Consider the following 27,554-nt stretch of genomic DNA (forward strand, 5'->3'; position numbering starts at 1 on the left):
AGAACATATACCCAATAAATCGCTAGCAAGTATTGAAATAGCAAGGCCAATTCCTTTCCTTTTCTGGATACCAGGAAATAAAAGCTGGAATTCAGATCATTGTGTACATCTTGTACATCTTTTGACCTAGACAAAAGCCTGGAAAAGCAACACAAAAGAAGAATGCAACAGTTTGGTGATATCAATTGCAGGCTTAATGCAGTTATTACAAGCAAGGGATATGCTACCAAATATTAAGTGTTATTTACTTTCATTTACTTTAATACTCTCTGTTCCAATACTTTTGCTCACCTAAAAATATAGTGTTCTGATAGCAAAGGTGCTATGTTCTAAGTGGTTTAACACATCTAGGTGTAAATACCAGGAAATAAAAGCTGAAATTCTGAATTTCGTGTTCATCTTTTTTTCTCAACTCAAATGTATTCAGTGTAATGCAAAAACAAAAGAATTGGCCTTGGTGTTCCAATACCTTTGGAGGGGACTGTATGAGATATATACACTGTAATAATATATGAGAAAACAACATATATCAGATATTTCTCTATTGTTATTGAACATTATTCTAGCCACATCCTATTCTTGCCAAGAGCCATTTCGGAGCCAGACGAGCTCAAATGATCCGACTTACTGAAAAGGGCAGGAATGCCGACCACTAGTAACCACAAATCCGCAATCAGCATGCACAAGTCAAAGAAGAAACATCATTATTTGAGAGCAAGTATTGAAAACTGAACTGTCCAGCGATATATAATTTAAGCTGCCTTTTCGATTTACATGTGGAACATAACTGTTACTATTAATAACGTTGTTTAATAAAAAAGAGTTGTTATTATTTTGCTGGTTTATGTGAAGGCATCGTTTCAGAGGGAGATATGGTATGAGGTGCCCAAAAAGAGGGGGCACCCGGATTTGAACCGGGGACCTCTTGATCTGCAGTCAAATGCTCTACCACTGAGCTATACCCCCAGCCGTACAACACACGCTCATTACTTAGCTTATGAATGTTAAAAAAACAAAATGTGATAATATAGTCATATCATGTTATAGATAATGTTATAGATTGGGAAGTTAAATTTTAAGCAAACGAAGTTGCGTCATTTCTAAAAAATATATACATTCATGAAATCAATTCCAGCATCAACGTGTTGAATACGCGGCCTCGTTCTGGAAATGTCATCATGAGGTCACGTGTGTACACCACTGACCTCATGACCCGGAAGTGTCTGTAATAGATCCGCAAGTTTTCCCAAGATCAGAGCAACAGAAGCTGGTTTACATTGATAGAAATGGTAAATTTGATCTAATATCTGCTTAAAATATTTTCTGTAATAACTTTTTTTTAATACATTGTAAACGCTACATTTTATTATGCATCATAAGACGGAATTCTCGCAGGTTTATTTAATTGTTTCCACGAAAGGTTTTTTGAATCTGATTAGTCACTGTCCCTAGCTAGCTAGCTAACATAAGGCCATGGTGTAAACTGGTTTAACTAATTCAGTGTGGGATTGGTCTTATTTTAATATTAATAGAGAGCTACGTAATATTTCGAATGTGACATTCTGAACCTCAAATTCTTGCACTATTGTACTATTTATTTTCCTCACTAAAATGAAACCGAAAGCTCATTTTACCTTAGACTTAATTGTGCATATGAACGCTAACTGCAAGCTAGCTCGATAAAAATGCTTTGCTAATCTAGTTCCGTTCAGTTTTAATTAGCTAGCAAAACCACGCTATCCCGTCATATAGGTAAATTGGCTAGGCTAGCTAATTTCGTTTATAAACCCACAATGAACGAATTTGGGTCAGATCCGCTAAATTACTGTAGCAGATAACGTCCGCGTAGCCTAATGTTAATCCAAGCTGTAGGTTCTCTGCTAATGACGATGCATTATTGCATTACAGTTATACGAGTCCTTGCATTCGCGCAGTCGGCGCCAGGATCACTAAGGGGGCCAAACACGTTTTGACGATTTTAGAGATAACATATTTTTGACGGTTTAATCCATTCCAATTGTATACATTTCCTTGTTAAATTATACGTCAAAGTGAGACCAGGCATCAGTTTTTGTCTGTGGAACGCCTATTGTGATTACAGAACAGATGGGCAGAACATTCGACAACACTGTATAACGCGGTATCCTTTGGCCGTCGTGTTCACCGGCTCTAACTTGGCTTCTTGAATTTCTGTTTTAGAATACCCGCGGTCTCAGGTCCCAGCTGAAGGACAGCGTTCCTGTGACTGGTTTGTGTCCGCAGGCTGGTGCATATGGGGTTCCCGACACGCTTCGCAAGGGGTTACGTGAAGTTTATACTGGACTTGTATTCATGTTGTCTTCATTCCACTCAGTGTTCTAAGACGGGTTTCCTCTTCTTAGGACATTGTTGTAAGGTTTTGTACGCAATTTATTTGCTTAATTGACTGCTCATTTTGGAGAACATTTTCATATGCTTGCTTTTTGCCATGATCACCATCGTGCGCAATGCATAAAACGACGAAGGTGCAACATTATGTCGGTGTTTGAACCGTGGAGCATAAACGGAATGTAATTGTTTACTTTTCTTGTATAGGACTTTGAAGTGTTCTGAATAGTTAACTGTTTGTTTTTGTTTGGTTACAGGTTTAGTAGTGTGAAAAATGAACTTGTCCCAAGTCACCCACTGGAGATGTCAGAGAAGAATGTAAGTCCTGTCTTATCAAACACAATTTAAGCACAGCTCCCTGTACCACAGAATGTTCTAGTTTCTATCCTTTTTTCAATGCTTTGCTTGAGTGCTTGAGTTGTGTGTTCATTTGTGTTTTAATGGAAGGCTTTATTTCCTATAAATGTTGACATGTAGTGTTATCATTTTTATGAGTCATTTATCTGTATGCTACAAGGAGCCCCTATAATAAAATTAAAAAATGAAATTGATCGGTCTCCTCACATGCACTCTGGGTCTCCACTGACCATGGTACCAGCAACTTACAGGTTCAATTGTTTTCTATCTATTTTTTGAGTAAATGTATTAAAAATTTTACAAAAGAATATGTCAATTTAAATAAATTATTCAAAAATCCACTTGCGGTGGATGTTTTGGTATTATCCCTTGTCCCTCTATCTCAAAATAATGAGATTAAACAAAACACAAGTAGTGAAAGAGTGGGAAGCTGAAATATCGAAATATTTAAATATCAATATAGGCTGACAAACAACCAAAGACTGTTAACGAATGAATGATTTTTGGTATGTTATACTTTTTTTATAATGCATTTTTGTATTATTTTATAGTTGCACAGGTGTGGTCCCTGGTTTGTCGGTGGTAATAGGAATGTATCAGTTGATGCACCTTTATTTTCCTTTATCGTTGAAGTTCTGTACTGTAGAATGGGCCCAAGGCAGACCTGATTTCTCTAGATGTCTGAAAGTCATGCTCCTTTGTGTTCTCTACAGTTCCAGCTCAATCAGGACAAGATGAACTTCTCCACACTCAGAAACATCCAAGGCCTCCATGCACCCCTCAAATTACAGATGGAGTACAGAGCAGCAAAACAGGTCAGCAAAAAAGTATATCGTTTTCCGGTATGTTTGAATATAAAACGGATCATTATCAATGTTTATTTTATGCAGCCATTTTTCTAATTTTATTAAGAGTCACAATAATTCTGGAGCCCACTGTACATCTCCTCATTTTCTGACGACGACAATGGTGGGTTTCCGGTAGCAACCCTCATTTATGGCGTAATCCCCACTGGATAACAATCGGACACCATGTTCACTTTTAGAGCAGGAGTTCCCATCGGGGAACCTAGCGCCATAATAACCAAAAGCTGCCTCACCATGCCTTTTGGTTCTAGCCTCTGGGGACTGTTGAAAGACCAGCACCAGAGGATCTAAGGGATCTGGGGGGCATATACAGCGGGGTCCAAACATCTGAGACCACATTGAAAATCTGGGGGGGGGGTTCATGTGATCCTGGGAATAAACAGAAAGTTTTAGGATTTTGAAAATTTTAAAACAAATTAAAGTTAGAACTGCTCAAAGACCAAAGAAGAGCATCAGTGCTGGACAATCCACAATCACCTGACCTCAACCCCATTGAACATTTATGGGAGCACTTGAAGACTGACTAAAGCCAAGCATTCAGTAACATCACAAGATGCTCTTTGGAATATTGTCAAATAATGCTGGGATAACATGAATCATCAGGTTTTGCACAAATTTGTGGAGTCCATGCCAGCTTGAGTGCGCATTGCCATTAAGCAAAACGTAGACATACCAGATACTGAGATTCTGAAATTTGTCATTTTTTTCAAAGATTCAACTTTTCATTCAAATTGTTATGCTGATGAAAACGTTTGTTTTACATTAGAAAAGAATGCAAAATAGAAGCATTTTCACTAGTGGTCTCAGACTTTTGGACTGCACTGTACCTATAAAGCATATCAGATCAAATAGACTTACATTGTCATTTCATGGTTAAAACCAGTAAAAAGATCTCAAGTCGATTCTAACAACCTACAGACAGCCAATCCAAGGATTTTAAGATGGGTGTAATATGAGCTCTCCATCTGGTTTGTCAGGACACAGGCTGCAGCATTCTGTACGAGTTGTTACTGGCCAATAGCTTTTTTAGACCTGACAGGAGAGCATTACTGTAATCAAGCCTGCTAGTAATAAAAGTGTGCATTTGCTTTTCAGTATCAGCCTGAGATATATATATATATATATATATATATATTTTTTTTTAAATATTTATATATTTATTTAGTAGTGGAAGTGACTGTAGGTATGCAAACCTCAGTTCAGTTTATTGCTGCATCATATGTAGGACACAAAGAAGTCATATAATCTAAAAAACTTTTCTTTCTGCTTCATTCTGTATCTCTCCTTCTCTCCCTTTCGCTTTTTTCTCTCTTCCTTTCACTCCCCCCCACTACCAACCCCCTCAATCCTCCAGATCCAACGGCTGCCATTCTTGCAAAGCTCCAACATTGCCCTGGATACACTCAGAGGGAGTGACGATAGCATTGGGTTCGAGGACATCCTGAATGGTAAGTGGGCAGGGTACAACTACTCCTGCACTTTGGAGTAGTTCACTTTCTGAGGGTTGTCTCGTATAACTTCAGTTTACTGTATGCTCTCAATTGGCCAAGACAGTTTTACGTGTAATGGAGGAGCTATCATATAGTTGGGATTACAGGTTTGTGGTCCAACAAAAATGAACTTCAGATGATTCCAAAGCAGCTTGGACAATGGTGTTATGCTTCAAGCTGGTATTCAAGCCTTGTATCTAAAATGTCTCATCACACACCGAAATTGTCTGTGTCAATTGAAAATTCACACTGGCACTGAAATATCTGAAAGCCCCGCAAACATTCCCTGTACGTATAAGCTGCTGTTTGCATAGCCTCCAAAATTTTTGCACGAGATTATCTACTAGTGCCGGATATATCTCTCATGGATATAAATACAGATTGCGATATGCAGTTTATATGATATCATCGCTATTCTTGTGGCACAAATGCTGCATTTCTGACTTTTATGAAGTGTTGAAGCCGGTGTCTACACCACTGAGCAAACGGGTAATGTCAGCAAATCAGGCAGTAGCAGTATTGTAGCCATGCAACGCATGCTACCTAGCAATATTCGCTCTATAGAATCTATCAACATGAACGTGCATTGTCTACGCTAGACTTGGTTGTACCTAATCATTTTTTTTTTTTTGATGGTACAGTTGTAAATATTTAACACAATGTCAGACATAACTATGACCAATTTAACGGTTAAGCCCAGCTTTTTTATGTCCAACCGGTCCATGGTCATCTTGCATGATTCTTTTCATACCCTGATGTAACAGGGTAGTGATGTAGCACTGAGTTTACATATTCTCATTTTCAACTGGCTGTGGTGTAGCTGGGAGTTCTGTTTAGGGAGCTGAGACTAATCAGAAGAGCTGTATTGGAATAGGAAGGCCAAAACGAGAGACGTTGTTTTCAGAGAAGTTAGACTGTTGGAACTATTAACTGCTGAACACACGTAGCCTCTTCCGTCTTCCGCTGGTTGAGCTCAGTGATCCGCGCACTTTCTGAAGATAGTTTTAAAAGGTAGAACTTCTCCGAAAACTAATTTTTACAAAAAATTGATGTGAACATTAACTGAACTGAACCAATATCTACATGATTATATGCATTGCACTGCTGCCACACAATTGCCTGATTAGATAATCACATGAATAAGTAGGTCTAATAAAGTAAAAATGTTCCTAATAAGGTGCTCATGAGTGTATGTTCCGATACTTTTTCTCTCCTAAAAATTGTGTGGTCTGATACAAAATGTGATATGTTCTACGTTGTTTAACAAATCTAGATAAAAATAACAGATTTTCTATTTTCTTTTCTTCTTTTTTTTTAATTTTTTTTATTTATTTTTTTTCCTGAAACCTTTTGACCTGAAACTCAATTTCTTCAGTGTATAGCAAAAACAAAAGAATTGGTCTTGCTGTTCCAATACTTTCGGACGGGCCTGTAGATCTTGGATGGGGGTCACTGCCAATGTGCCTGTTTAGCGATGGGGCTTACTCTTGAAACCTTTCAGTAAATATCAGCTGTATAAATGTAGAACCTGTAAAGGATGTTGATGAATGTGGTTGGTGTCTCTAGATCCAGCACAGAGTGAAGTGATGGGAGAGCCCCACATCATGGTGGAGTACAGGATGGGCCTCCTGTGATGGAGCAGCTCTGCCTACATGCACCCTGCTTTGTGTGTGACGTCATTCCCGCTCAACGCTCCCCACATGTGCAGCCACTCGGTTTTCTATGGTCATGTTTCCTGTATTTTGAATAAAATTAGATCCTGAAATAATGTCGTAAGAGTTGAGTTATTATTTTTTGTAAGGGTGTTCTGTTGTGTCAAGTCTGTACAGTGAAACCGCCCTGGTTCTAGACTGCTCGAATTGGGGGTGGCGAGCAGGTCACAGATTTTAGGGGGGCACTTTTTATTCTAGGCACAATGTGTTTTGGCTCTGTACTCCAGCACATTGAAATGTAATGATCAATATGAGGTTACAGTGCAAACTTAACTGATTTGAGGGTATTTGCATCCATATTGTGTGGTCTGTGCACGAATTACAGGCTTAATTTTATGTTATGGGTAATACCATGTAATAACCCCCAGATCTTTGTCCAGTAATAATACTGGTCTAATGATTTTACTTTTGTGCCAATGCAGGTGCAATTTGACTTGATTTCAGCTTCATGGAAAGAGTTACACACAGTAGGCTTTTGGAGAATAGTTGAGTTGGCTAGTAGCTCAGGTATAAGTTATAGACCCCTACAAAACTAAAATCTGTGTTTTACACAAATTAAATGCACTTGTGTTGTGATGAAAATAGGCTAACTATTTCTGCCATAGTCATGTGATTGGGTGCTTGTACGATAACTGGTTAACTAGTTAAAGACAAACATGAATAACCTGTTATTGTACAAGCACCTCATCACCTGATTATAGCAGCATTGCCATAGCGAGCATTAGCCTACCACAACTTGCTGGGTAGGAGGTAATTCGTAACATGACGTTACCTCAGTAATACTGGTTTCCTTTTTTACTGCCGCTGTAACTTTTTGATGTTCCAGTTTTAATCGCCTCCAACAGAGATGACACTATTTTTAACAAGCCATCGAGAGCGTGAACTTCAAGAACCTCATACAAATTAAGCCCTTACAATGCTATCAATGGCTGTGTAAATATTATGATCTATAAATAATAGAAATGTCAGACATTGAAGAGAATTTAATCCATGAGCCAGGGGGGTGGTAATGCCCACCTGGAGGGAAAATGTCTCAGTGATTTTTTTGGATGGTTTTTGTCCCTAGTACTACAAAATGTATGATAGCATTGTGGCAATGGTAGCTTTCTGTGCCATCCCTTGTTTTTTCATCTCTGCATCATTATTTGTTTCATGTTTTGTCATCGGCTTTCAATTCAAACTCATAAAAACAGTTAAGCAAAGCGGAGTAAAATGAAGCCATATATGTATGGAAAGCTTACAATCCTGTCTATCCAACAGTACCCAAAATTCAATAGAATTTGATGACTAGATAAGGCATAACTATTTACACTTTCGACCAGTGCCACCAAGAGTGGTGTAATTTGAAAGAACACAAGATACCCTTTAAAATGATGTATGATATGTATATCGGCAGAAATAACTCACTTAATGAGAAGCTTCAGAATTTTGATGGAATCCTTGGGGACTTGCTTTGGAATGTACTTGGATTCTAATGAATGAAAAATTGCATAAATGAATGTAGCAATGGATTCCTCTCAGCAATACTGATTCACTACAAAATTGTTCATACTGTACAAGTCTTCATAATCCATCAATCACATTATACTCTCAGTCCTTTTAGGTGCACCTTTACACCAGTTGGTAAATGCAAATATTTAAATCATGTGACTGCAACCAGATGTAATATGTAATAGCCCACTGGTACTGGCCATTACAATAATGAGGGATGAGTGAGAAAGAAAAAGACAAATGGAGGCCTTCTTGTCTCTTTTTGACAATAGGCTCCGACTTTGCAAGATGCACCTTTTTACCATGCATAACTTGCCTACTATAGCCCAACGTAATTTAGCTTGAACCAGTTATTGCAAGATAATTCATTTTTGGCTCTCAATTATGCATTCTACTATGTGTTTTCAGTGCAGTGGCTGCAAGTGGAAGTAAACTTAACAAGGTAGACACCATCTGTAAATCCCAATATCCATCTCCCATGGTGACTGCTGTCAATATCCGTTGTCCTCCTTCCATCCACCCAGTTGCTACTGTGTGTCCATGCAGTACTCACTTTATTCCAGCATCCATGTCTAGGCTGTGTGTCTCAGGGTCAGCCTTTAGGCATCTCTTCCATATTGCAGCTTGACAATTGGCACATTTTGCATGTTGCATTAAACAAATTGCAAGCTGTAAATCCATGAAGCACTTCTCAAGATATTACCATCAGTCTTTTGCGTGATCATACACCACCACATTGCATAAAATAGGAACACATGCAGTGCACTTTCAAAAGTAAAGAAAAGTAAAGTAAAGAAAGCAGTTGGCCCTACATTGGTCCTTTTCCTACGTGTTGACTGCGTGGGGAGAAAAAAAAGTGCGTTACGCACTCATAACATGTGATCTACGAATGTTACACCGCCAGCGTCCAGTTTGCTATAGTTGTGAATTATAGACATTAGCTAACTTCACTTGGTGGATGAAGATGGTGGATTTATGTAGATTAGTTGTCAATATGACCTAGTAGAGTGTGATCAATTTCTCTTTTCCATTTCAGTTTAGAGGTAAATTAGTCCTGCTCTATGGGACTAGAACGTCGTATCTTTTGCATTTTCATTGGCCAATTCTCCAATCGTGAAGAAATAAATGGCAGTGTAGAAGTTGGCCCTGTTTAGTAGAGCATTCTGATTATTGAACAGGAAGTTCACTCTAAAGTCAGTATGCTATGTTGTAACACTCCCCAGGAGATGTTTTGTCAGGGGTATGTCGTGGGAAACAGAATGTTGGCTTAGTTGGTGGTAAAGTAATGTACGTATTACAAAGACTTATAAGCATAGTATAAAGTCCACACAATCACTGTGTCAGTCCCCATACCTGCAACATTGTTCCCATTTATTTTTTAAATGTTCAAATTACATTTTGGTGCCCTTGATTCCATTCAGGGATTGTTTATACCACATATCCAAAATCGCCAATGTCATGTAAAAGTATTCCTTTCCCTGTGTTGCCAAGACAAATCAAATAAATACATATTTATTCAACATACATTTATCTGAATATGTTCAGTTGGTAGAGCACAATGTATTCACACAAATCAGCTAGTTTCACCGTTGACAGGGTATTACTTTCTGTAGTAGTGTTGGCTGTTAAATATGAATCCACCTCATACTTCATAGGCAGGTCAAGGGTTTCCTCCAATAATAATTATTTTATGATTTGTTATATTGTATATATGATATATTGAAATATTTGCTGAATACATGAAAAAAAAAATTCTGGAGGGAACATTTCCAAGAATTTTGGCAAAATAACTGTCTTCAATACCAAAAACAATTTTTGTTCTCAATATTCTTTGAGATGGGCGGCACGGATAGTGCAGTGGGTAGCACTGCCACCTCACAGCAAGGAGGTCCTGGGTTCGAATCCCCGTCGGCCGGGGCCTCTCTGTGCGGAGTTTGCATGTTCTCCCCGTGTCTGCGTGGGTTTCCTCCGGGTACTCTGGTTTCCTCCCACAGTCCAAAGACATGCATGTTAGGCTGATTGGAGAGTCTAAATTGCCTGTAGGTATGAGTGTGTGAGTGAATGGTGTGTGTGCCCTGCGATGGACTGGCGACCTGTCCAGGGTGTATTCCTGCCTTTCGCCCAATGTATGCTGGGATAGGCTCCAGCCCCCCTGCGACCCTGTTCAGGATAAGCGGGTTCAGATAATGGATGGATGGATGGATATTCTTTGAGATTGTCATTATTAACATAATCAGAAATATGAGAGAAGTCATAACCTCCTTACATAAATTCCCCAATAATAGAAATAAAGCTATATTTAATTTTGTGACTTAGTATAATGCTCTGTGATTATTAATTTGTTAAAGCCCTATATTTAGTCAAATTTGATACATTCATAAAAACTAAAAAAAAATCACGACCAGATGTGAATCATTCCATCTGAGCCACCTGACAGTAAGTACTCCCCTTTATGGTCAAAAATTACACTCTGCACGCCATCCTCATGCCCCATTAAACTGGTAACCTGGGAAGAGGCCAGATCCACCAGCTTCACTGAGCCATCATTACTAGCAACAGCAAGTGTCCAGCCCGACGGGTTGAATGCCACCTGGTTGCTGGGGTGAGGGCCTGTACACACAGTTACCACAACAGTCGCCTTTCGGATGTCCCACAGCTTCACTTCCCCGTAGGAGTCACAGGAAGCAACAGCGTTGCCTGCTGAGCTGAAGGTTGCATGGTTACAGGAGTGCAGGTGGCCAAAGAAGGTCTGGGCCCGCAGGCCAGTGCGGGCATCCCATAGTGCCAGGGTCTTATCAGCAGAGCATGTGAGCAGCGTGTTGGAGAACGGCAGGAAGCAGACACTGTTGACGGAGTCTGTGTGGCCACGCAGTGTATTGCGGCAGCGCTGGCTGTGCAGGTCCCAGACCTTGCAGGTGTTGTCCATGGAGCAGGAGGCCAGGAAATCGCCACAAAAGTGGAAGGAACAGCCCCATGTGGCATGGCCATGGCCCTCCAGGGTCAGGACACAACGGCCCAGGGAGAAGTCCCAGACCTTGACCGTGGCATCCCCGCCGGTGGTGGCCAGCCGACTGCCGTCCGGGTGAAAACTGCAGCCAGACAGCCAGTCGCTGTGCCCCTCCCCTGTCATTAGCTCTTCCCCTGCTGGCAGGCCCCACATCTTCCACAGATGGTCATCACTGGTGGAGGCTGCCATCAGCTTCTGTGGGTGTAGGGCCAGGCAGCTCACAGGCAGGGAGTGGGCCTTCACAGAGCTGGTCAGGTGGAACAACAGAATTTTGGAGCCATCAGCAGGGAGTAACTTGACCTGAGCAAGGTGTGGGTCAATGCGGGTATCAGCAGGGAACTCAGAGTCCTTTGGATGCCTGCTAAGAGAGGTCTTGGTGGGGTCTCTGCTCGAATCATAAGGGGCATTGGCTTCAGCCTGTGATCCAGTGTCACCCCCTGCACTGCCCTTCAGCCTGCTCTGACCCTGCAGCAGGCTAGCCTCCCTGCTAGCAGAATGAAGCCCTGCTGACAAGCGGCCTGCCTCTCTGGCTGCTGTGTTGCGAAGGCTGACTTCCAGACTCTGGAGTTGCCCAAGAGCCCGATCCCTTTCCAAACTGACCAGCATTTTCTGCTTCAGAGCCGCCTGGTACTTATTGGTCAGCATTCGCATGGCCGGCTCATAGGAGGTATAGTGCTTCTTCAGTCGTTTAAGGTCCTCTATCAGTCTATTCTTTTCCTGGGCCACGCGCTTGTGATGCAGGCGGTGAAAGTCCCGCTCCTTGCGCAGCCTCACGAGCGCCTCACCTGCTTTGAAAGCAGCCTCCCTGTAATCATCACGTTCCCTCTGCACATTTTGGAGCTCGCTGTCAAGGAGCTGGTTCTGCGTGTATGCATCTGGCACGATCCCAACCTGTTCCGTGTTCAACTGACCTTTGTAAACCATCTCGTACCACTCTGTCTGAAAACAGTCTAGGGTTTCGTGCATTCCCATTCTTACCAGAAAATTCCGTACAAAGTCATCCACAACCTCAGGTATTTGACATATGTGCTGTTGGGCAGGGGTGATGCTCTCAGACACTGCTCCTATACCATCGGTGCGATCACAGAGCGCTTTAATTACAGCCCCCAAATCCTCCTCTCCTTCTGTTAGACTCCATTCGTCATCAATAGGAACCTCCTCAAACTCATAATCATCTTCGGAGTCTTCAGGTATTGACACCTTTTCTAGGTAGTACAAACAGTCTCTGGGTTCTTCTGGTGCTCCAGTGTCAGCCATCCTGTTCACAGCAATACAAATCGCAGTATGTTTACAGTTGCTATGGACACCACACATGCGCCAGATAATTGACACAAGTAACGCGAGATGAGGAAATCCAGGGAACAATGACCAATGAAACGCGGCAAAAAAGTTTACAAAAATGGCGAAGTGTTACCAGCTCGGTAAGACCCAGCCGAGTAGCCTATTTTAACTTCTGAACAACCTGAAGTGGCACCTGCAGTTTAACTTGGGAAGAACTCATTGTATGATAGAAACAGTCGGACAAAAAGCACAAGTTATGCTGGATGGCGGTAGATTTTCCTGTCGTGGTTAACTAATGTTAGCCATAAAGACAATATTGTCGTAAAATTTTAGTTCCGGTGAAAACGTCTTTGTTTAGCTAACACTTTAGATACATGATCTGAACAGATGTGAACCAACTTAACTTCACGCGACAGCAATATAAATGGTAAATATACAATTGCCTCCATGTCTACCGTACTCGCTCTCTCAGGGATATGCTACATTAGCTATTCTAGATGAGCCTTATAGAGCTGGGGAAACCAGCTTGTCTTCATTATACACCTCATCAATTGAACCGTGTGCAGGAAACTTAAAAACTGGACCATTTTTTCTGGGCGCGTAAACATGAATGCCGGAACAGCTCTTTTTACTTCAGTCCATGTTCTAGATTTGGGAGTTCTGGGTTTTACTCATTTCAGTTATCGACTCATTGTTTCTCTTTATGCATCTCGTTTTTCTTTACGTTAGTGTCCACTGATATTGCCCAGGCTTAAAATCTATTAATCACCAAAAACTACGTTTTAAGTGCATAAAGCCTCCAAAGTCGGGAAATTAAATTGATCAGCCCTAACGCTAACATCAACCTGCTCTCTATCAAGGTATCCGCACAGATCTCTGACAACTGTTAGTCATGTATAATGTGTAGTTATTGTACGTCTAACGTGTGCTCACCATTGGGATTGTTTAAGATTCAAACCTTTCAAAGAATTAATCTTTAAGAGTAGTGCACTGTAAAGTGTAGGATATTTGCAATTTTGCGTGTTAGTTAGAGGCAATACATTTATTTTGCACCTTTGTAAATGTAGTCGCCCAGATGGGTGTGGGTGGCAAATTAAGGTAACTAATTAATTAACAGTGAATGGTTGCAGGCAAATCATAAGACCTGGGGTCGATGTTTAGTTGCATTGGCAGTGTTTGTATGTTGTGTGAGCAGCAGCAAGAGGTAGGCCAATGTATTTGATTGGTTCCTTTCTTTTAATATTTGTAAATGGCATGCATATAAAGTGTCTATTTAAATGTTGCCGTTGTTTTAATTCTAGAGAAGAGACTGGTAGATCGTCGCGCTAACCAGTGATTGATTCACCTGTTGGAGCGGTAATGTAACGTTAATTTATGTAAACAATCTGTCCGTATATCGCTCCTTACATTGTCCGGATATTGCTTCTTATTGTTCGTGAATCTGTTTTTCTTCTCTTGCAGTTTTTCAATCGCTGTTCTTTAGTTGCTGTTCTGCTACAAACTAGGTTTTAAGCGCTGGTCAGCTGCGGCATTTGATGTCCCCCTTTTTGTATGTATTAGCCTAAATACAGCGGAGCTGGCTAGTACCGAATGTTGTCCTGTTTTCTTTGTAACTAATAGCTATTACCAAGCTCTCGGCTACTGATGTACTTGCTCTGTCGCTGCATGTGCCCTGCCTTTTGTTGCTTGTGTTTATCCCCTGTGGGTGAAGACTGACCATCCTCATGTTGCTCTGAAGTCATGTCATCAAGGGTTTGCTTCGGGATCATATTATGTATTTTTAAACCTTACCTTTTCTATGAACTGTAACGTAATTGCTCTCAATCCTTTTTGCTATTTATTTCCTAAGCAATAAAGCTTTGATATTTACTGAACCTTGTTGTGCATCTTTATGGATGAGAATTCTTTAAAAATGTAATTTCTAGCGGTCACAAAGTATGCTTTATTTCCAACATGTCCATGTGTCCTGCATCAGTTTCACCCTTCTTCCCTCCATTGGAATTGCATGGTACTGCATATGGTGAAACTTGAATAGATCCCATGCATTTTGAAATATGGCAGGTGGTCTTTATTTTTATTTATTTTTTTGAAATATGAAAAATTATACACGTCTTGGAGCACCTGTTAAGATGGACATGATCATGAACAACATACTTACCAAGATATTTAAATGAAAAACAATCCCCATGAGCTTGCATGATTTTCATTTAAAAATTAAACTTTTGAATGCAATTCACTTATGATTATCTGCTTATATAAGTACATGTCATATACTTAAATATTTTGTTTATATACTATTTTATACAGTTTAAAGCATTTTTAAATCATGGAAACTGGTTTAAGCAGGTGGTTTTAATGTGATCGGTTACTCTTGTATCACTCTTTCAATATACATTTGTGTTCCAGAAAATAGCAGTACAAAATCAGTAACCGGATGAACCACTACTACCAGTAGTAGTGATATTTCTGCATGGCAAATACTTGTAGATGTGGTAGTGTAATATAAAAACAACAGATCCAACTGTCATGACATGCACGCTGCTTGTTCTCTATAGCGAAGGTGTCAAACTTGTAATTCATTCATTGAAAGGGGCGTGTTCAAAATGAAAGCAGTGTGAAAAAAACGTGTCATTAATTTTCTTTTATTAAGGACGAAGGGAAACAAATGTTTCACACATTGTTATAAAATATATTTCCTTCTGAATTGCTAAGTAAAATTGGCTGTTCCAAACATTGTTCAGAGGAACAACATCATTTGATTAGCTAAAATGATCTCAAATGCTTTAAAATGGCAACAAAAACCGGAAACAAGTGGAAGTAAACAAGCAACTACTGTTAAAATGGATCGAAGAATAGTCAGAATGGCAAAGATTCAGCCATTCATCAGCTCAGAAAGATCAAAGATGAATTACCTGTAAGTGCTGTTGCAGTCAGAAGACGTTTGATCAAAGCTAAGCTATCAGCAGGAAGCCCCTGTAAAGCACCATTGTTGAAAAAAGAGCATATGCAGAATCGGTTAAGATTTGCCAAGGAACACATCGACACGTCGACAGTACGTCAGATGACCCCCGGGTACTGAATTCAAGCCACGGTACACTGTGAAGACAGTGAAGCACGGTGGTGCAAAAATGGTATGACAATGTTTTTTGGTTTTAGGTTCGTATACCAGGGATCATGGATCAGTTTGAATACATCAAAATACTTGAAGAGTTTATGTTCCCGTATGCCGAAGAGGAAATGCCCCTGAAATGGGTGTTTCAACAAGACAATGACCGCAAACACACGAGTAAGCGAGCAACACCTTGGTTCCAGACAAAAATAATTCAGGTAATGGAGTGGCCAGCTCAATACCCTAACCTCAACCCCATTGAAAATTTGTCAGGTGATATTAAAAATGCAGTTTCTGAAGCAAAACCCAAAAATTCACAGGAACTGTGGAATGTAGTTTGTTCATCGTGGGCTGAAATACCTGTTTCTAGGTGTCAGAAGTTGGTTGACTTGATGCAATGCAGATGTGCAGCAGTTCGTTATGCAACTAAATATTAGTTGAGTAATTTCAAGTGACGATGCACAATTTAACCGCGCTCACTAAATGCATGCATTTGGTTAGAGCTAGAAATGTCTGACATTAGGCTAAGTTAGATCATGAGCATACAACAGAATGTGGTACCATAGGGAAACTTACAGTCTGTAAAACTAACGTTGGAGCAAAGTGAAACCCCATACATTTAGTTAACTTAGCTAATATAGGTAGAATTGATGAAAAGCATTGTTATTAGTTAGTTTGGCTAGTTGAACAAGACAGACCAATTTATCAAAGTGCTAGCTAGGTGGCAATCACAATTTGGATAACGTAAACTAATTATGGAAGGGAACATTTATTAGATTGTTGAGCTTTGCCATTTATGCTAGCCATATCAAGTTATAGATAGTGATCTAATCTAGCTCTACATGGGTTAGCCCTGAAGGTCCTTCTGAACAGATAACTGTATCACCCCAGATCACACCCATAACCGCAAGCTAACTTTAGAGCTAGCGGTTACATTTAGCTAGCGCTATAATAGCTAGTCTGGCTACATTTATTATTCTACAGACAAATACATTATTAGCTGACTAGCTTGTTGGCTAACGTTGCACTGTTATTTCACTGAGGTGGCTAGCAAAATTTGTGGGATGTTTAATTCGTTAATTTCATACAGTGCAGGTCGGGAAAACATATGCCCTGTACTTTAGCTTTAGCTACTAATTAACTTAACCTTTACTCAATCAACCAATTAACCACATTTTATTGAGAATTATTTTCAGCTGATTGAACGCAGCCAAGCTTGTTTGCTGTCACCATTTTGAATCTAAACCACACTCGTATTGAACCTTACCATCAGAGTGAAGTAGCCACCACAAAGCTTCTAAAGCAAACTATGCCTCAATTCCAGAACACCTACCAATATTTCTCCATGGAACAACTCTTATAGGAAATCACAAAAGATCCCAGAAAAACATCCAAAGAACTGCAGACCTCTCTAGCCTCAGTTAAGATCCATGTTCATGACTCTGCTGGGAACAAATGTGATTCATGGGAGAGTAGCAAGGCAGAAAGCACTATTAACCAAGAAAATAATTCATGCTTATCTCACATCTCCAAAAAGCAATTTGATCCCAACACTTTTGGGATAATGTTCTATGGACTGATGAGTTAAAAGTCGACAACACAGTTCTAATTTATGTCTGCATTTAACAATAAGACTATTATACCAATTGTAAAACATAGTTGGTGTGGGGATGCTTTTCTGCCTCGGGACCTGGATTCCATTATTGAAGGAACCATGAATTCTTTGCACCTGAAAATTCTTAAGGTGAATGTCAGACCATCTGTCCCTGAGACATAATTTGGTCATGCAGCAAGGCAATAATCCAAAACACAAAAGCAAGTCCACATCTGAATGGCTGAAAATGAAACAAAATTAAAGTGGTTTAGTCCTGACTTTGAACCCAATAGAGATGCTGTGGCAAGACCTGAAATGAAAACGAAGAGTAGGCTGAAATCTCTCCAATATCAATTTATTGGACCGATATCAAATTATTGGAATTTGGGATGCTTGATCTATATATATGTTTTGAGTTCCTTTTATCTGATATTACATTGTGCGAAAATATCTGAAACCAATCAGTGTGACAAGCATTAATCAAGGAAACCAGGAAGGGGGCAAATATTTTTTCACAGCACTGTACTAACTATGGCAGTCTATTAAATTCAGCTGAATATGGCTTTCGGCCGAAAGCTTGACATTATTATTATTTTTTAAAATATGAAATGGTTTACTATGGTACTATATTATATTAAGCAGTGTTCGTGGGGATAATTGACCTCTGTCATTTAGTCAATCAGGATGTGGGTCAAACATGGCAATTAAAACAGTATTGCATGCTAATATATATCAGAACCCTCAACAAATTGGTGAAGGAGAAGCCTTGGAACTTGGATCTGTACCCATGCAGCAATGTTTTGTGCACAAAGTACTCACCATTCTACCTCATGTTCAGCCGAGAAGCCAGATACCCATGTGAGATCCCAGAGGCATTTAGGGTAGGAACCCCTCTATATTTCCGTCATTCTCATTTGTATCTAGCAGAACCTTCTCTTCATTCAAGGTACCTGACAATATCTGTAGTCTGAAGCTACAAGTCTGAGTCTGAAGCTACAAGATCAAATTGTGTTCCTTTGACCACAGAATCTGCCCCAACCTCACCGTGTGTTTCACCCTCTACCAGTTATTTTCCTTATGCCCCAGCAACATTGCTCCCCATGTTCCCAGGACTTTCATTCCGTGGCTCTACTGAACCAGTAAATCTCACAATGAGTGGTGACAGTAAGACTACACTGTATGTCTTGTTCAAATGGGCAAATTAAAATTACTTCATGTCTTTCTTTTTTTCCAGTGACAGATGAAATTTGGGAGAGGCTTCAGGTAATTTGGAGAAAAATGGCTGCATATAGTAATATAATGATATTTTGAGTACTGCCCCAGGAGTGGGCAGCCTGTAGCATAGTGGTTAAGGTACATGACTGGGACCCACAAGGTTGGTGGTTCGATCCCTGGTGTAGCCACAATAAGATCCGCACAGCCATTGGGTCCTTGAGCAAGGCCGCACCTGGGGAGGATTGTCTCCTGATTAGTCTAATCAACTGTACATCACTCTGGATAAGAGCGTCTGCCAAACGTCATTAATGTAATGTAATGTAATGTAATGTAATACTCATACTTCTCATACTCACAGACTCCTCACCAACAAATGGGAGGGTAGTCATACACAGTGATGCACAAAAGTGAAGTCAGGCAAGCAGATGATTAAATGAAATACTGGAATGTGAGTGGAAATATTAGCCCATCGAAAGTTATAATGGAATCCCAATGGACGTTACACTGGGTCGAGCCAGTAGGGGCACAATTCCTCTGGTTACTGCAGCTCTGAAGCCTCACGCTAGGGGCTTCAGCTCATGTGCTGCCTGAGTTGCTGTGCTAGCTATATATGCTGTTTATATCCTTACTTCATGAATATTTATAATGACCCAGCAAATCAGAACCAACTCTTAAATGTCAACCCTGGCAGATAAAGACATTCACTGTTAAGCATATTGGGCAGAATATCAGGTCTGCGTTTAGGAAGTTTGACACAATGCTATATAAAATGTTCTGTCGCAAAGCACTCTTAGTATGGCATACATATGAAAGGTTAACTGCGTGGTGTGAAATAAAATGCTGCAAATCATTTTTTTTACATTGAACATTTAAGGTGGAAATACAACCCAGGTCAGTACCCACAATGCACCAGTAAATTATTTTAACATCAAGAAGGCCACAGATTATGCTTTGAAAACTTTTCTTTCAATCTTAAGGGGCATGGTTGTTTTGTGGTTTGCAGCCAAGCAGAAAGAGTCGTCTCTAACAAAAAAAATGAGTAGCGTGAGCATCCATTTTCTAATTACCAGTAAAGGGAATGAGCAGATTTGCTGTGAAGAAGTAGTGTATACAGATGATTTTTGCAGAGAATTGTGGGAGGCGTGCATATGCGTGTTTGGGCAAACGTGTATAATTAACTCATCTACACACCCAAACAGGCCTTCAGCTCTCCATCCTCACGCCTGTGTTATCTTGTACTGTTCTGCCTGTAAGCCTACACATGTTTCTGTGGGCGTGGATGAATGAGCTCATGCATCAGGCTATATGTGTAAATGCTCGCATGCGTGTGTGTGTGCATGAGAGTGACTGTGTGTGATGAATAGTGTGAAATTTTGTATGTATTAGTCTGTGCTCATGAATGTCAGTGGATGTGTATATTTGTATTTGTGACAGTGTGATATTTTAGTTCCAGTTGAGTAATTTGATTGGACAAGAGGCATTCCTTTATTCATACACAGTACAACAGCACTGGAACCTTTTAATGCAACATGCCAATCCACTTTGTTTACATTCTAATTGGTTGATTGGATGGTTGGTTGGCTGATTGGTTGGTTGGTGAGTTGTAGATTGATCAACTGAATGACTCTTGTAACTCGGTTGATCTTCCCCTCAGCAGTTCTGAAACAAAGAAGAAGTAACTATTAAAAGTGTCACTTTTCACACTGGCTTGCAAAACAGATACATATCAGCAGTACAGTAAGAGCATAGCAGTGCCCAGAGAGACGGCAGGCCAATCAGGACAGATCATATGATGCCCCCGCACCACCCAAATAAGCACATCTTTCAGTTTGAGTCCACATAAATCATGCGTGTGTAGAGAATTCAGTTTTGGACAGGTATGGTTTGGTTGTATTTCCAAGCAAAAACCTTATAAATGCATATAGTCCGCACAAACCAAGCTCAAGAATCAGCATGGTTACCATGTAATGTAGTTCACACAGATCACAGATATACTTTGCTCAGCTGTGTGAGTTGTCTTTGTCTGTTTGGCTGATTGCTATATGTCGTTCAGCCATGCATGCGTGTGTGCGTGTGTGCAGGTGTGTGTGGGGTACCTGTTTCTTAGCAGGTTTACATGTTGCAGGGTCTCCAGTTGGGGTTGAAGTGGCTCTTCAGCTGCTCCCAGCATTTGTAGTAGCTCTTGTCCAGGCACTGGCAGGTATCCAGGCCCCACTTGGTGACAGCCATGCTGAAGGACGACTCAAACATGAAGGCCTGGTGGACCATGAGAGGATACACCATAATTACACCACATGGCCCCACTGTACCAGACATTTCTGTCCCAACCAAGAGCGCATCCTTCACATAGAGGATGCAGAATAATGGCGCTGTTCTGGATAATCTGGATAATCTGAAATATTCTGTCTAAAGTACGAACACTGTTCAGATCTGGAGAAATCTGGGGGTATTTTGTATTTCAGCTATTGTTCCATGCCATCACATGAGTACACTGTATATAAGACAATGAGACAGAACAGAATCCATTACAAGTAAAAGTGGAACCTTGTCCAAAGACCCATGCGGACATGTTAGGTTAAGGTTAGGTTTTTGTTTCGTGTTTCCCAAACTGTGGGACAGAACCCATTGTTAGGTTGTGCCTTGAGCAAGGCCCTTAACCCTCCATTGCTCCAGGGGAGGATTGTCTCCTGCTTAATCTAAATCAACTGTAAGTCTTTTGGGATAAATGACATGTAATGTAATGCAACTTGCTATATATGTAAATTGCCAGTTTCACATCAGCCCCTTACATGAACTTCATCAGTTAATACTGGTGTATTGTGTTCATACACAATTTTAAGGTATTATTTTAATATTGGTCTTGGTAGATTTCAAATCAAATCAAATGACAAAAAGGAATCTAGGAATTCAGTGTTTCAGTGTTTATAGTTTATAGTTTACCATGGTTCCCTCAGCAACCCTCTCTGGTTTCAGGATGGCACTGCTGTTCTTCTCAAAGCACTCTGCGTCTGGCCCATGTGGGGTCATTATGCTGTGGAGACTGCCCCCTCCTGGCTGGAAGCCTTCCTCCTTGGCCTCATAATGCCCTTTGATCAGGCCCATGAATTCGCTCATGCAGTTCCCTGAGTAGAAGACAGGGGGAGCTCTAACACAATGTACAGCACCTCCACATCTCACTCAGGTTTGGAGTTTAGTGTTTTGGAAAGGGGTAGAAGGGTGTATTTATATAAATACTGTGCAATAGGTCAGTAATTCTAGAAGGTCATGTGTGAAAAGCAATCTGATTTTGTGGATCAGAAGGTACTAGAATCAAGAGGATTACCATTTTCGGTAAAAAGTACAATCTTCTAAAGGCATGGTAACATTCTGTTGTCTTACTGTGGTAATATGGGGGTCTGAAGGTGCGGTCAGCCACTCCCCACCGTGGAGGAAAGATAACAAAGTCCGCAATGGCGACACCAGGGCGCGTGGATTTGGCCGTCAGCAAGGTGAAGATTGAGGGGTCCTGCAAAATGCCAGACCTTTCAGTACCTTTGAGAGCCACATCAGACAGTGTGCCAAGACAGGAAGTAGAATGTAGTGAACCTGGCAGCAGTAACTGCATTTGGATAATTTTTATTTTTTTGTAATTTGTGAGACTTGCTTCCTTAGGACTATTTCTGCACATGTTACAAAGACAGGAATGAGTATAAGAAATGTGAATGCCCTCATTCACTCCAGCATCATTCATGAGTGCAAATAAACCTCCAACACATATACACTCAGTTTTGTTTTGAACATACTTTTGAATAGCACTTTGAACCAATTCAAATATTTAAATACTATAACTGCTTCTGAAACTACAATTTGATTGCTTGACTGATTTAATTATCATTATGGTTATTTATGTATTCTTACCTTTGCATCTCTACATCTCTCCGATGTGTTCATGCTATCACAAACTTATTTATGGCTGCTTATGGTCTGTTACTGAGATATTTACTAAATGTTATTCCTTCAATCCTTCCCTCCAGATGTTAGTATAAAAGAGTCTGGGACTTTCAATAATGCATAACCTGAACCACATACACAAACAGTGCACTGCTGAGTCTAGTGATTCTTAAACAATTACGTGCAGTTACTGCTGGTTGAGGAGAATTCATAAATAAATAGCAGACAGCTGTAATAGCAGCATAAATAGCAAACAAGTTTGAATACCCTCTAAATTCAGGACAATTAAGCAGCTATATGCTAAAATTGTTTCTACTGCAATAGCCCCATTTATTGGAACTACTTTATATATACTTGAATGTTTGTATAGTTTAGATTAAAATAATGTAATAAAATAATTAACTTCCTGGAATATGCTTTCAAATAGTTAGGATTTTTTTTTTTGTGATTATAAATATAATATTTAATATATTATATTTTGCAGTGTGTACACATGAGGAAACACATGGTTTATTGGTATCACAGGCTTATGTCCTCGGAACACTGCAAATAAGGTTGACTCTGTGTTCACAAATTCAGGAAACCTGTGTAATGAGCATGGTCTGTGTTCGTATGGTAGTGGTAATAAGTTTCAGGCACACACAACACGGTCAGTGTACTTGTGTGTTTGCAGGGTGGTGGACTTCACTCACGGCGTGGTCGAAAGCAACACTGTTGATCACCATGAAATTGTCCAGGTCGTACTTATAGGGTGTGTAGTTGCCATGCCAGGCCACCACATTGAAGGGGGAGTGTTCCTACAAAGGAAGGGAGCCATTGACACAATACAGACTAAACCATTCAACAACATAAAAAGGAAATTGAGAGAAGAACGACTGGTGTAGCACTTGTACTGATGTAGTTCCTGATGAGAAAGGGACATTTTTCTTTTTAAGTCAGATTTTATGCCCTTCCAGGAAGACATTGGTTAAATTACTTCTGTACAACAGTGATCAGTACACAACTGCAGAGATAGAAACACAAAATGCACATTGCACAGGAAGCATGATTTCAGCAATGACTTATTCAGATTGTTTTGCCCTTGGGAAATAATTTTGGCTGTCGATGTGACTAATTACGCTTTTTCCTTTCAAAATAAAATGTGGAAGTATATCCTTGAATCAATAAATACATTGCTGAGTACAGCAATTTATATAAATTAGAAATCAAATCTGTGTCCGTTTAAGCTTGAAGAAATAAATATGTTTTTATGCTTTATCCACCTCATTCTCCCAATTTTAAAATTCCAGTCGTATTCCCCAGCCTCGAAGATCCTCCACTATCAAATTGGGAGACTGTGGCTTCTTCTCGCACCAAAGATAGCACCAGCAGAGGTCGCAGTTGAGCAAAGAGATAAGGCCATCATGGCTCAATCCCTTGGCCAAGTCTACAACCAATTGTGCTGCCCTGTGGGGCATCCGGCCACAGATGGCACTGGAAGTCAAAATTTGATACCAGAATGTGGGGCCCATCCACACATTAGAACAGTGCCGTAATCGTCCTGGTGTGTTTGTTTACAGTGCATCCGGAAAGTATTCACAGCGCTTCACTTTTCCCACATTTTGTTATGTTACAGCCTAATTCCAAAATTGAATAAATTCATTTTTTTCCTCAAAATTCTACACACAACACCCCATAATGACAACATGAAAGAAGTTTAGAAATTTTTGCACATTTATTAAAAATAAAAAACTAAGAAATCACATGTACATAAGTATTCACAGCCTTTGCCATGAAGCTCAAAATTGAGCTCAGGTGCATCCTGTTTCCACTAATCAACCTTGAGATGTTTCTACAGCTTAATTGGAGTCTACCTGTGGTAAATTCAGTTGATTGGACTTGATTTGGAAAGGCACACACCTATCTATATAAGGTCCCACAGTTGACAGTGCATAATGGAGCACAAACCAAGCATGAAGTCAAAGGAATTATCTGTAGACCTCCAAGACAGGATTGTCTCGAGGCACAAATCTGGGGAAGGGTACAGAAAAGGTTCTGCTGCTTTGAAGGTCCCAATGAGCACAGTGGCCTCCATCATCTGTAAATGGAAGAAGTTCGGAACCACCAGGACTCTTCCTAGAGCTGGCCGCCCGTCTAAACTGAGCAATCGGGGGAGAAGGGCCTTAGTCAGGGAGGTGACCAAGAACCCGATGGTCACTCTGTCAGAGCTCCACCGTTCCTCTGTGGAGAGAGGAGAACCTTCCAGAAGCACAACCATCTCTGCAGCAATCCACCAATCAGGCCTGTATGGTAGAGTGGCTAGACGGAAGCCACTCCTTAGTAAAAGGCACATGGCAGCCCGCCAAAAGGGACCTGAAGGACTCTCAGACCATGAGAAACAAAATTCTCTGGTCTGATGAGACGTGAATGCCAGGCGTCATGTTTGGAGGAAAACAGGCACCGCTCATCACCTGGCCAATACCATCCCTACAGTTAAGCATGGTGGTGGCAGCATCATGCTGTGGGGATGTTTTTCAGCGGCAGGAACTGGAAGACTAGTCAGGATTGAGGGAAAGATGAATGCAGTAATGTACAGAGACATCCTGGATGAAAACCTGCTCCAGAGCGCTCTTGACCTCAGACTGGGGTGACGGTTCATCTTTCAGCAGGACAACAACCCTAAGCACACAGCCAAGATATCAAAGGAGTGGCTTCAGGACAACTCTGTGAATGTCCTTGAATGGCCCAGCCAGAGCCCAGACTTGAATCCGATTGAACATCTCTGGAGAGATCTGAAAATGGCTGTGCACCGACGCTCCCCATCCAACCTGATGGAGCTTGAGAGGTGCTGCAAAGAGGAATGGGCGAAACTGCCCAAAGATAGGTGTGCCAAGCTTGTGGCATCATATTCAAAAAGACTTGAGGCTGTAATTGCTGCCAAAGGTGCATCAAGAAAGTATTGAGCAAAGGCTGTGAATACTTATGTACATGTGATTTCTTAGTTTTTTATTTTTAATAAATTAGCAAAGATTTCCAAAAAATGTTGTCATTATGGGGTGTTGTGTGTAGAAAAAAATGAATTTATTCAATTTTTGAATAAGGCTGTAACATAACAAAATGTGGGAAAAGTGAAGAGCTGTGAATACTTTCCGGATGCACTGTATTTCATGCAAATCAGCAGAGACCTTCGTCATCCTCAAGGCTAAGCCTGACACTCAAAACCAGTGCAACCTGATCCCTAAAGCATCAGGGGGGTATTTCATGAAGCAGGATTATTGAGTTTGCTGGATAACTGTGCTGAGTAAAACCTGGAAAATCCGGTCCCTGTTACAGATTTGGGAGGGTTAGTAATCCTGCTTTGAGAAATGCGCCCCAGTCTTTTCCTGTATTTATGTACTATTAGAATTCATTTGTTATTATTCATTATTTATTTACAGTTCATGATCAGTGTCAGTTCATGATCCACTGAGTTGAATTGACTACCAGACCAATCAGGTTAATGCAATGAACTGAGTGATGATGACTGATCATTTGGTGCACCATGAACCAACTGATAGTTGATTATAAAAAGCTATTATTTTCCAAATTGGCTATTTACAGAAATTAGCCAGGCACTAGGGGCGACACTGGCTCAGACAGTCAGAGCAGTCATCTGGTAGTCAGAGTTGCTGGTTCGATCCCGCCCTGGGTGTGTTGAAGTGTCCCTGAGCATGACACCTAACCCCCAAATGCCACAGCCAATCACCATTGGTGTGTGAATGAGAAGCATCAATTGTACAGCCCTTTGGATAAAGGCACTATATAAATGGCAACCATCTAGTAGCCTTTTTGAACATCATTATGTTTTTGAATCTCATTATGTTCGCCAGCTAACAGGCAAAATATGAAGCTAATGATGTCCAAAAAGATTAAGCATTAAGCATAGCATATCTTGTTTACGAACTACCAAGGTAATCACTGTTATTGGTTGATGGCTTGTGCATTGCCAGACACCCTGTCTTTCAACAAAATGACATAACTGTAGAAATGAAATGAATAGTTAAACCTATTAACCGGTGTGGGTTTTTTTGGGGGGTTTTTTTGGCATTCATTCTTTTTTTCACTGTGAAATTATCAATCACTATGGTAACAGGCTATACCCTTTGAAAGCTTTAAAACTCATGGTTCCATCTATGTAACTATTTTAAGATGCCATTGCTTTAACGACAACAGATCCTTACATTGTAACATGTGGGTGGCAAAACAAGTGTGGGGGGACCTCGCCTTCTCAGAATTTTTTAAATGCATATACTACAAGAAATATGGTAATGTCAGTGTCACAGCAAGGGTCCAGAGAACCAAATGCATACTCGTTTCTAATTCTAATGCTAACTCGGCGAAATGGCGATATAATGTCCATTGTTTACTTAGAATTTCTCTGGAGCAATTATCATTGTTGTCCATTTCGCTGTTGCATACTTCTACAAAAGTACTTTTACATAGGATTGCCATTATCTATGTTGTCCAGCAAAGAACTACATGCATCTAATTGAAGTGACTGAAAAGCATTTTAGCTAATGACATTAAGTTTCCAATGGTGTATAGTTTGTTAGGCTTGCAGAAATAAAACAACACAGCATTTTTTCGCCTGGTAAGGAAACTGCAGCATTTTTAATACGCACCTGGAGACTGTTGTGCTTCGGCAGAAACGGTTCTTGAGATTTTATGCCAAAAAAGGTTGACGTTTTAAACAAAAAATTTATTTTGAGATGCCTACATCTAAGGAGGAGTTCCAAAATAATCTCTTTTCTATTTCTGAGGAAGACAATAGAAGGCATTTACAGTGACGCGACCCCATTGAGTGAGCATCTTAATACATTCTCAAAATATTGTATAATTATTCAGTAACTTACAAATAAGGCCTGCTTTTGAATAACGAATAGCATGTGAAATTGTGAAATGTGTTTGACTTTTTGATGGGGGTTGGGTATTTGACAAAAACTTCATGATACATGAGGTGGCCTGTAGCATGGTGGTTAAGGTACATGACTGGGACCCGCAAGGTCGGTGGTTCTATCTCTGGTGTAGCCACAATAAGATTCGCACAGCCGTTGGGCCTTCGAGCAAGACCCTTAACCCTGCATTGCTCCAGGGGAGGATTGTCTCCTACTTAGTCT

At 40.4% G+C, this 27,554-nt stretch overlaps 3 protein-coding genes and 1 non-coding gene across 5 annotated transcripts in view; 1 reads left to right on the top strand and 3 right to left on the bottom strand.

Moving 5' to 3' along the window:
- Window positions 1-894: 894 nt before the first annotated feature.
- On the bottom strand, window positions 895-966 carry trnac-gca (transfer RNA cysteine (anticodon GCA)). The gene has a single exon. It is a non-coding gene; the product is annotated as a tRNA-Cys (tRNA).
- A 186-nt stretch (window positions 967-1,152) lies between these two features.
- On the top strand, window positions 1,153-6,848 carry pomp (proteasome maturation protein). The gene is made up of 6 exons (XM_061239624.1): window positions 1,153-1,289; window positions 2,200-2,300; window positions 2,625-2,685; window positions 3,438-3,539; window positions 4,945-5,038; window positions 6,647-6,848. The coding sequence occupies exons 1-6, from the start codon at window positions 1,287-1,289 to the stop codon at window positions 6,712-6,714; spliced, it is 429 nt and encodes a 142-aa protein (XP_061095608.1). The 5' UTR covers window positions 1,153-1,286; the 3' UTR covers window positions 6,715-6,848.
- A 3,752-nt stretch (window positions 6,849-10,600) lies between these two features.
- Window positions 10,601-15,556, bottom strand: LOC133127792 (sperm-associated antigen 16 protein). Its single transcript, XM_061240960.1, has 2 exons — window positions 15,484-15,556; window positions 10,601-12,548 (listed from the first exon to the last, which is right to left on the bottom strand). The coding sequence occupies exon 2, from the start codon at window positions 12,545-12,547 to the stop codon at window positions 10,679-10,681; it is 1,869 nt and encodes a 622-aa protein (XP_061096944.1). The 5' UTR covers window position 12,548; window positions 15,484-15,556; the 3' UTR covers window positions 10,601-10,678.
- Window positions 15,557-19,950: 4,394 nt separating this feature from the next.
- hgd (homogentisate 1,2-dioxygenase) overlaps window positions 19,951-27,554 on the bottom strand; it is a 75,552-nt gene continuing 67,948 nt past the window's right edge. For both annotated transcript variants that reach the window (XM_061240401.1, XM_061240402.1), the window contains exons 11-15: window positions 23,112-23,216; window positions 21,868-21,994; window positions 21,430-21,611; window positions 20,586-20,745; window positions 19,951-20,148 (exon numbers count right to left, since the gene is read on the bottom strand). In XM_061240401.1, the coding sequence (XP_061096385.1) occupies window positions 20,602-20,745; window positions 21,430-21,611; window positions 21,868-21,994; window positions 23,112-23,216 (558 nt within the window). In that variant the 3' untranslated portion in view covers window positions 19,951-20,148; window positions 20,586-20,601. The remainder of the gene's footprint in view (window positions 20,149-20,585; window positions 20,746-21,429; window positions 21,612-21,867; window positions 21,995-23,111; window positions 23,217-27,554) is intronic.

The sequence above is a fragment of the Conger conger genome, chromosome 4 (assembly GCF_963514075.1).
Source record: "Conger conger chromosome 4, fConCon1.1, whole genome shotgun sequence".
Classification (NCBI taxonomy): Eukaryota; Metazoa; Chordata; class Actinopteri; order Anguilliformes; family Congridae; genus Conger; species Conger conger.

Excerpts from the sequence above, each read along its gene's own strand:
- pomp (XM_061239624.1), top strand. Across the intron at positions 2,301-2,624 it reads CCCGACACGCTTCGCAAGGG|GTTTAGTAGTGTGAAAAATG; the intron begins GTTACGTGAAGT and ends GTTTGGTTACAG. Across the intron at positions 5,039-6,646 it reads GTTCGAGGACATCCTGAATG|ATCCAGCACAGAGTGAAGTG; the intron begins GTAAGTGGGCAG and ends TGGTGTCTCTAG.
- LOC133127792 (XM_061240960.1), bottom strand. The coding sequence starts at position 12,547 with ATGGCTGACACTGGAGCACCAGAAGAACCCAGAGACTGTTTGTACTAC.